Source organism: Coloeus monedula (assembly GCF_965178545.1).
Source record: "Coloeus monedula genome assembly, chromosome: 2".
Lineage (NCBI taxonomy): Eukaryota > Metazoa > Chordata > Aves > Passeriformes > Corvidae > Coloeus > Coloeus monedula.
Window position 1 is genome coordinate 53947368 of NC_138782.1, and position 9512 is coordinate 53956879.

At 40.3% G+C, this 9512-nt stretch overlaps 1 protein-coding gene across 1 annotated transcript; it reads right to left on the reverse strand.

Annotated features, from left to right (window-relative positions):
- Positions 1–4985: 4985 nt before the first annotated feature.
- STX11 (syntaxin 11) lies at positions 4986–5852 on the reverse strand (the record flags this gene model as incomplete). The annotated part of the gene is made up of 1 exon (XM_082277293.1): positions 4986–5852. One exon carries the CDS (start codon positions 5850–5852, stop codon positions 4986–4988), a length of 867 nt encoding a protein of 288 aa, XP_082133419.1.
- Positions 5853–9512: the final 3660 nt, after the last annotated feature.

Consider the following 9512-nt stretch of genomic DNA (forward strand, 5'->3'; position numbering starts at 1 on the left):
TGTTTCCTGGACTGTATCTTGTCTCGCTCGTAGAAGGTGAACCAAAACCAACTAAGCTATCAGTTATGCTTAATTAGTAGAAAAATATCGCAGGTGAAAGATTTTTTTGCTGGTCTGCACTATATGCCGGGTCTACGGAAGCACTTAATTGCAATATTCCTGGTTACTGCCTGCCCTGGGACTTCCTTCTTCCTTACATCAGAGGGGGAATGGGAAAGTGTCCCTTCACTGGTTTTAGCCCTGGCACTGGCTCCCACTCTCGCTGCTGTTTTTCAGTGGAGAAAATGGACATCTGCATGCCACCAAACGTTGGCACCTTTGAGGTGCGAGAAACATACTCCACATAGCACAGGCTGAGGACACGGGCCTGTGCCACCCTCCAGCACACAAGGAGGCAGGCAGAGGCCGTCTGCTTCCCCACAAGCAGAATAGCAGCACACTCCCTGCTCGGGTGCTGGACACTCTGGCTGTCCCTGCCCCTCTGCAAGGGGTCTGGGGCTCGAATTTGCAGGTGCAGGTGGTACCTGACCTCCTCGGCTCTTAATGCTCAGAAACCCCGGGGACACTAGGCATGCTTGTGAGGGAAAATACTTCTCACATACCATACAAGTGAACTGTTAACATTTTACATACATGAAAAACAGATGTGAAATTCACATCTTTTTCCTTCATTTTATTCACATGCTGGAGTTTATGAATGAAACTTCCAATGGAACTTGCCATGCTGTATCATCAGCTTGAAATGGGTGGCATGCTATAGTTCTCTATTCAGTAGGGTTGTGCCTTTCAGCAAAGTATTGAGTAGAGGAATACCATCAGTTAGGTTTTCTCCTTTTCTGTTCACATCTAACATTATTTCTAAGAAACACAGTAAAATGTTACTTTTTCTTGTTCAGATTTGGTGCCCTAACAATGTGTGCACTGTAAGGTGTGATGATGAAGCTGTCTTCCACTGGCTCTTACTTGTTTTGGCTCAGTCATTATGAAGACACTATATAATATGCTAAAAATGTGGAAGATAGATCTGCTGTTGCCTTCTTACATGTTAGAGAAACAAACAGCGTGGCTCCATGTGAAAATCCTATTGCATTGGAAATTTATTAACCAGAACCACCACATACAGTATCTATTAAATTACACTGTTTCTTGCCTTCATTATATCTCTGATACTTTACTAGAGATAGAAGCACAACCCCACGTAGCTCTTAAATTCCATATAGCTACCATGGCTCAAAAATCTAGAGAACATGTTTTGTTTTCAAGAAATAATAAAATACAGCTCAGGCTGTGCATTCAAAACATTCTTAATGCAGGTTAGATTAGAAAAGCAGCAGTTTTGCATAGCTACTCAGTTCAGCCCTCAGGGAAAAAAGTATCTGGATCTTAAGAGCTATCCCTTTACTTCAAGAAGTTTCTCCCAAAAGACGTGCTCGAGATACCTGCTTATGTGTGCAAGTGTGTCCACAGTCTGGTCCTTCATTTTGAGGAAGCAATTGTCCCACTGCCATCTTGCTAAAATGAAACCCATGATTAAAAAAAAAAATCAAAAGAACTCTCTCAAGATGAAATGGAGACGCATACACATATCCATTACATACTAAACATTATATTTTGTAATAGGGGACTTTTTTGTCTCCTTTATATTTATGCATTACTGTCTTACATTTTTTAGAAGGCGCAAAGTGCCACTGGTTGCCAGTTCTTCTTTGTTCTCCTCAGAAAGGGCTGAGATTCACGGCTGGGTGGTTGGTGGTGTGGGTTGTCAAGCTTCAGCTTCAGTAGGAAACAAAACCAAAGTAACAGCAATCCTAAAAGCTAAACCATCCCTTGTCAGATTTTAATTTCTTCACCCCTCACACCCTGTTGAAATATTTGCCATATGAGGGAAGAGGGGAAAAACCCCACCAACCCATAGAATAGGCTACACACATCTCCACAGAGTTGTGCTGACTTTTAGGAGGAAAAGGCAGCTTTCCTTTGAAGATGTCCATTCCACAGCTTCTGTTATTAATACACTAGCATATTATCAAGCAACTTTTATCATCTTCTTCCACTCATCCTGTGTGGCATGAGTCCTTGCAGCTATAGTGTGATCAGGTTTTTTTTCAAAAGTCTGTTTAACTGTGATTAGGCAAGTTCATGGGCTGGCTAAATTTGAGTTCTTACACAACTGAAGGGTAGAAAAAACCCCATAATATTAAGCAATGGACGTGTTTGCAATGAAGAGAATGATTGCTTCAGTTACTGGAAGTCATTTTTAAGTGTCTCATAACTCACAGTGCATCTTAAAAATAGTTTTAAAGGGTCTCAGGTTGGTTTTTGAATAATTCTCATTTTCTTCCTTGCAGCAACAGCCCTAAGTCAGGAGAGAGAGTCTACAATTACCTTTTCTTTCCATTCTCTTTCTCTGTGCCTCAATCAAACTAAAAATTTGAATACTAGTTTTGCATATCTACTAGTGAAATCATCAAGATCTCTCAGAACTGCCAGAATAAATTTTTTTTCACTAGAGATTCATCTTAGAATGCATGAAACTAATTTTTCTTGGTTTTTTTAGGAAAAAAAATAGTAATACTTTATCTAATAAATATTAGATTAGAAAATAGTAGTATTATCTGTCTCAATACGCAACACATTTCATTTACCCTGGCAAAAAATATTAGGACAACTGTTTTTTTCTAGGCCTTGTTTAATCTCCTTTTACCAACTCACAATTTAGTCTAGCAACTTTTAAACTAAACTTTGACAATGCAAAAAACCGTTCAGAGCTGCTGATTCAATGTACGCCACTCCGCACTTTCCTTTTTTTCTCCTTAAATCTTTATTCCATTTTCCATGTAGATGAAAAAAGGAACCAGCACAAAAAAAAAAAAAAAGAAGTACATCTTTTTTATCAAGGTCTAGGAATATGCATGCGAAAGGAAATACATTATTTCATTCTTCATTGATTTATCCCCACATGCTGACTCTCAGAGGTTTAGGGTATTTCTCTACAAATGCACAGTTCCACTGACTCAATGGCAGTACCTACAGAGTAAACAGCTGTGTCTTCTTGAGTAGCACCAAAGCCACTGGCTGTGGTGCCAGCTCATCACCCTCCTTTCTCCCCCTTCAAGTTTGAACACTGTTGTTGGAGGGTCCTCAGACAAGCATAACACTGATATCACCAGTACACCACTGAGTATCAAAATATCTTATAGTTTAGAAGATAGGTGTTCCTCACTCTTCCATGTTACCAGAGAAAAGTGCTACAGCAAAAGGGACACTCAGTTTCTGAGAAGAGTTATCCCTTTAGTTTCTATTTGTGTAAAAACACCTGTCTGGCTAAGCAGTGTTTCCCAGTAAGATATGAAAGCTTGGAAGTTGGATTTATTTTGCTGTTTTGTTATATTAATAAAAATAGTAAGAAATGTTTGGGGCTTTTTTTCACATATAAATTTAGGGTGCAAAAAGTTAGAAGGGAGAAGTTTCACTGCGACTGGTGCAGGAAAATGCACATCTATGCACATCTGAGGAAAACTCCCAAATACAAAATATTTGAAATGTTGAAATATATTTATTAAAATAGGTACAAATAGGATCATCAGTTAAAAAAAAATTAACTTCTGAAAAAAATGTCCTGCATTATTTCAAAGGATAGCAATAATCACAGTGTATCAGGAAGCCACTTAGAAATACAGTTGGAAAGCCTCCAGAAGCAGGAGCTATGATCACTCACCAGACTTTATGAACATGTTTCGCTCACAATGCTCAGTGCTTACCAGGGCTGCACATTTTTTATTTCCTTACCATACTCCAAACCTACTGGTTTGCCCTTGTGTAAGGGCAGACTCCCATCACACAAAAGAAGAATTTCCTTTTAAGCTTGAAAAGAGGACTGAAATGACATGAAACTGTTTTCTGTCTTCTCCAGATGTACTAAAGAAATAGTTCTATTTGCTTTTCCAGGTGGAGATTTCCCAACAATTGGAGAAAGTAAAAATTTTTGTACACCAGTAAGACTGCATATTAAAAAAAAAAAAATTAATCCTTCATCTTATTTTAAATAGATATAAAAAAATTCTTATTTGATCAATGCTTATAAAAAATAAAAATATACTGACAGGCCAGTCATTCCACTAAAACTGCTTATATGTATGTGCCAGTACAGGAGTCCCTAAAATGCTTTCTCAGTCCCACAACTGTTGTCTTCTTATGCTTGTTTCTGCAGAAGGCCACTCCATGTTTCTCTTCCGGCTGAAGTGCTAATTGGCAGAAAAATGCATCAGAATGTTTGAAATTGAGAGTCCAGAAAGTGGCTCAAGTTAAAAGTGAGCGAGATGCCTCAGTGCTGCAGTGCTTTTAGCCACCTTGAGAGAGTTGGGTACTCAAAATGGAAAAAAGCAGTCACTTGCACACAGATAGAGCAAAATGTGCATAGTATAATTTAAGGTGCAGCCACTTCTGTTAAGATTCAAGACAGCTGGGAATCAAGTTGAAAGAGAAACTAGTTCTGTGTCCTGCTCCTGCTAGCAGGCTCAATATTTTGTCAAATTTGCATCAAGCAGGCTCCAAACTAGTTAAAACTGAAACCTTTTGATTCTATGGTGTACTGTGTCACCCGAAGCAGTAAGGCTTCACTGCCTGCAGCCTCACTTGGACAAATAAGAATAAAGGTACTTTTTGAAAGTATTCATCTTCCCTAGGCCAAGTTATTAATTCCTCTTTCTTGCCTATCTGAAACAAGTATCACTGCAGAGATCTTGCACCTCTAGTTACAGTAACAGGAGCTTTCAATAAAAATTAGATTAAAAATAGTTTTATCAACATTTCTAAGAGTTCATAATAGAAACAGCCTTCAGCACATTTAGTAAAAAGGCAATGAACAAAACCAACTGCAAAATATCCCCCCTATTTCTAGGGCTTGTCATTACAAAAAAGTCTCTGGAAAGAACACCTGATTTTGAAGACATTTGAGTCAGTCTGTGATAGCTCCCGTGGGATCATCACCTTCTGCAACATGATAAGCAGCAGCAGAGGATTGTTCTGAGGGGATGTTTTCTCCTGTATTCCAAAGCTTTTTTCACTTGCTCTTTAGCATCTCCTACATAGTCCTCAACATTTTGCATATTTATCTCAATAACATCAAAGGTGTCTGCCTGTTCCTCCACCAGCAGGGCCACCTGCAGAAAGAGCTCATGAACTTCCTTAATGCGACCTTCTAACTTCACCAGCTCCTTATGTCGTGTCTCTATCTCATTCAAGGCTGAGCGAGCCCCCTTAACATCCGACAAGAGATTCTCGGAGAAGACATCCCATTTGCCTTGCTCAATCATCTCCTCAATCTGGTTGCCAGAAACATCTTTGCCCATGATCTCCAGCTGCCGCTGAATTCGAATCTTGCAGTTCTCCCGCTGGTTCATCTCCGTTGCATTGTAATCAAACATAGCGTCCTGAAATGTGTGCATGAGGTCAACGTAGTGGTTCTTTGCCACCCTGGCAATGACAGACATAGCTCCGTATTTTGTTATTGCATCTTCACAAAAATCTCTCATTACCTGCAGTTTCCTGTGGATGTTTTCTCCACGGGCCTTAATGTCTCTGGCAATACAGTTAGTATCTCGTTTGATGCTACTGAGACGGCGCATGGAAGTCAGGAAGCGGGTGTTTTGCTTTCTGAGACGGTTGACATCGGCTTTTAGGTGGTCATTTTCTGTCCGGATGTTCTGTATGTCCTTATGAAGAATTTCCAAGGCATAATCCGTCTCATAAAGGAGAATATCCTGGGGTGAATTTTCATCATCATCACTATCAGAAAACTGCTGGTTGTGTAACCTGGCAAATTCACGCAGCTCACTTAGACGGTCTTTCATCCTCCCTGTAAAACAGGAACAGGAGGAATGAGTTTAAAGTAACTAAAATACTGCTTTATAAGAGTTGAAGATTTGTAACTAATAACTACATCATGGTGATAACTAAATCATAGATAACAAACATAACTACATCAAAGATAACCCAAATATCAGATTTGAAATTTGTTCACAATGTTTTATACAGTGATGGATTTCACATCCAAAACTCTGCTAGAACACTGTTCTAGAAAGTACAAAGATTAGAAACAAAAACTGCAGGAAAGAGGACACCAAATCCTGAAGACAAATCAAAAAGAATAGTAAGACAATCCCAAACTCCCCCAAAAATGCCAGTCTTTTACTTGGATGGAAAAAAAACAGACTCTTGATAGAAAGCCTTCAGCTATCAGCATCTGTAGACAGGTTAATAACTGAACACCTCCTACTGCTGCTCACTAGGGAAATCTCCTCTAGCTCCTGATCCTTCATTGCATCAACTGCCCAAGATGTCACAGGGTTTCCCTTGTTCTGAGTTTGCTTTTCCTGGGAGAATACTAAGAAGCCTCTCAGAAACGGCATTTACAAATACAGTTGGAAAAGTTTCAAAAAATGGTGTGGAAAGTATCAAGATAGGGAGGAAAAAAAAAAAAAAAGGACGAGCAACTTTAGTGTCTCCAGATGCTATCACTGACCATAGAGTATCAGGCATCAACAATCAGGGTGTGGAGCATCTCTCTTATGAGGAGACACTGCGGGAGCTGTGCCTATTTAGAGAAGAGAATACTGAGAGGGGATCTCATCAACACATATAAATATGTCAAAGGTGGGTGCCAGGAGGATGGTGCCAGACTCTTTTCAGTGGTACCCAGAAAAAGGACAAAGAAAAATGTCCATAAGCTAAAACACAAGAAGTTTCACCTCAACATGAGGAAGAACTTTTTCACATTGAGGGCGGCAGACCACTAGAAGAGGCTGCCCAGGGAGGTTGTGGAGTCTTCCTCTTGGGAGGCATTCAAAACCCACTGGACACATTCCTGTGTCACCTAATTTAGGTGACCCTGCCTTGGGAGGGGGTTTGAACTAAATGATCTCCAAGGTCCCTTCCAACCTTAATAATTTGTGAACTTTGAAATCTGTGAACTTTGTGCTTCACCATTCCTTAAACTTCAGAAAAATTAAATTTCATCGACCGTCCACAAAGAGCATAGTAACAACTGGCTCAACAATGATTTCATTTTCTGTTTGTGTTCTCTTTGTCAAGCAAAGACTGAGTAAAGCTCCTGTGTAATAAACTCATCATTTTGTAAGAGTAGGTCTACTCTTCCTTCCCCAGGAAGAAATAGGGAAGCAAATACATAGTAATTCACAACATGAAAATATTAATGCTGTAGTAAATTCATGTGTATACTAATCCTGCAGCATCTCTAAAAATACTGGGTTTTTTTCTTTCAATATAACAGGAAAGGTTAAAAAGTCAATCATTAAGAGAATAGTTAGGAGCTGTTAAGTGTGGCCTTGCATTGCACCACAATGTTGCCTGCACACAGGAAGATCACGCAATTAAACACTGGCCTATGTACTATCACTTCCACCAAGTCTCTGCCTACAGTCTGTACGTGCTGAACAAAAGTTGTACAACATAAAATTTAATATTCATCATTCAGTTCATGCTATCTCATTGACTATGTTGCTACTGTTCATTTCCTCAGGGATTTCCCCTGCAAAATCTTTGGAAAATTCCATAAACTCATACCAGTCTTTTGGGGAAAGGCAGATCTAATAGTCAGGTTTCAGCCCAGAGTCATTAAGTATAGAATGATAGACTCTTGATGATTTATGACACCCACTTGAGACACTTCAAGCACAATTCTTTGTAGCTGGGATGTTCAGAAGTCAGCTCCTTCTGACTTCAGTCACTGCTGCAAGCCTCGAGCACTTCACTGGGTAAGATCGCAGAGGAACAAGCTGGACATCAATGAATGAACACATGGATCAAGGCCACTTGTGAAGAGCTCCTTTCCCATGACAAGGACAGCATCACACACGATCTCCGTGATCCAGCAGATCCAGTAGAGTCTAGCTGTAAGCGGAACAGAGGGATCAAGTTGCAGTTGCACTGACAATCTTCAAGCCTGGGTTTTCCCAGCTTCCCAGTACTTAATTCTAAAAGCCTACATTATTTGTACCTATGTACCAAAACTTACATTCAAGGTAGTCAACATTAGTATCTTTTAACTCTGCATTGAGGACCTGTACCTGTCTGGGATCTGGCTCCACAGCTAAAGTATTCACACTTTTGTCCCAACAAATGGATGCTATCTCTTTAAGCCTGACTTCAGAGTCCTGCAAAATCAGGGACTTTTTGGCACCTTCTTTCATTCTCCCCAAGTCCTGTCTTTTACACTCTGTTTCTAAACTGCATCACCTAGCCTGCTTCCCACCTCATCTTCACATTTTCAAGATGCTCATCCTTATCTACACACAGTACCTGGACAGGATGGAAGGACAGGAAGTGAGTAACTTTGTGCCTGTATGTCAGCATCATATTAGGCCACAAACACCACAAATTACAGAGGACACCTGTTCAGCTCTATGCTGAACATGTTCAAGTACTCAGCATTTGCAATATTTGGCTGAAGAGATTCATAAGGTTCAAGAAAATGTTTAGATTTCAGCTTTCTTGAGCACCTTTTGCTCAAGGAACACAGTAAATTTATTTGGGGTATTTGGAAACTGTTGCTTTGGGAAACACGATTTGTCAGAATTTCATGATTTTTTACATAAACAGCAGGCTGGAATGTAACATCACCACAGAAGTCTTTTCCTATTTCAAATTCTCATTTCAAACAAAGGGGAACCAGATCTTCCCAAGAGAGAACAATAACTTCCTAGCATTCCTTGGGTGGTGTCAGGAACAGAACTGACACTAAAGATCTGAAACAAATAAGCAGAGAGAGAAAGGTGGAACAGCAATTTGAAACATTTCAACTTAGCAAATCAATGTTTAGAAAAGTTGACCTCCTTTATCAGATGCTGTTCTACTCAGCAAAGTTTGCATCTTCACATATGTTGATAGTATTGTTTGTAATTAGAACAGAAATAAATTAATACATAGTACATTACTGGTTGTTAGGAATAGCCTCAGACCTCAATCTGTAAAATGAATGTCAGTCTCTCCCTTCATACAGTGCCTGATGCAGCAGTGGAAGTTGGGCTCTCTGGGAAGCAGCTCTGCAGGACCTTGGTGTGCTGGTAGGCATGAACTGGAACATGTGCCTTGCATCCAGGCTGGAGTAGCAAAAGTGAGGAAGAAAGGGGACCCCTCCTGTCTGACACGTGGGAGGCCACACCTGGAGTGTTACTCATCATAGACACACTGGCATGAGCCCAGGGGAGGCCACAGAGGTGGTCAGAGGTGCTGGAGCACCTGACATATGAAGAGAGCCTGAGAGAGTTGGGAATGTTCAGCCTGAGAAACAGGAAGCTCAAGGGAGATCTTGTTGCCATCACTAACTGCTTAATGCAAGGCTAGACCCTTCATGGAAATTGTACAGCAATAGCACAAGAGGCAACAGACCTAAGTGGAAACAAGGCAAGAGCCAGCCAGATAGGAAATGGGGGAGAAAGGAAGGGGAAAAAAACCAAAACCGAACATTTAGAAACAATGGAAAAGGTACCCAG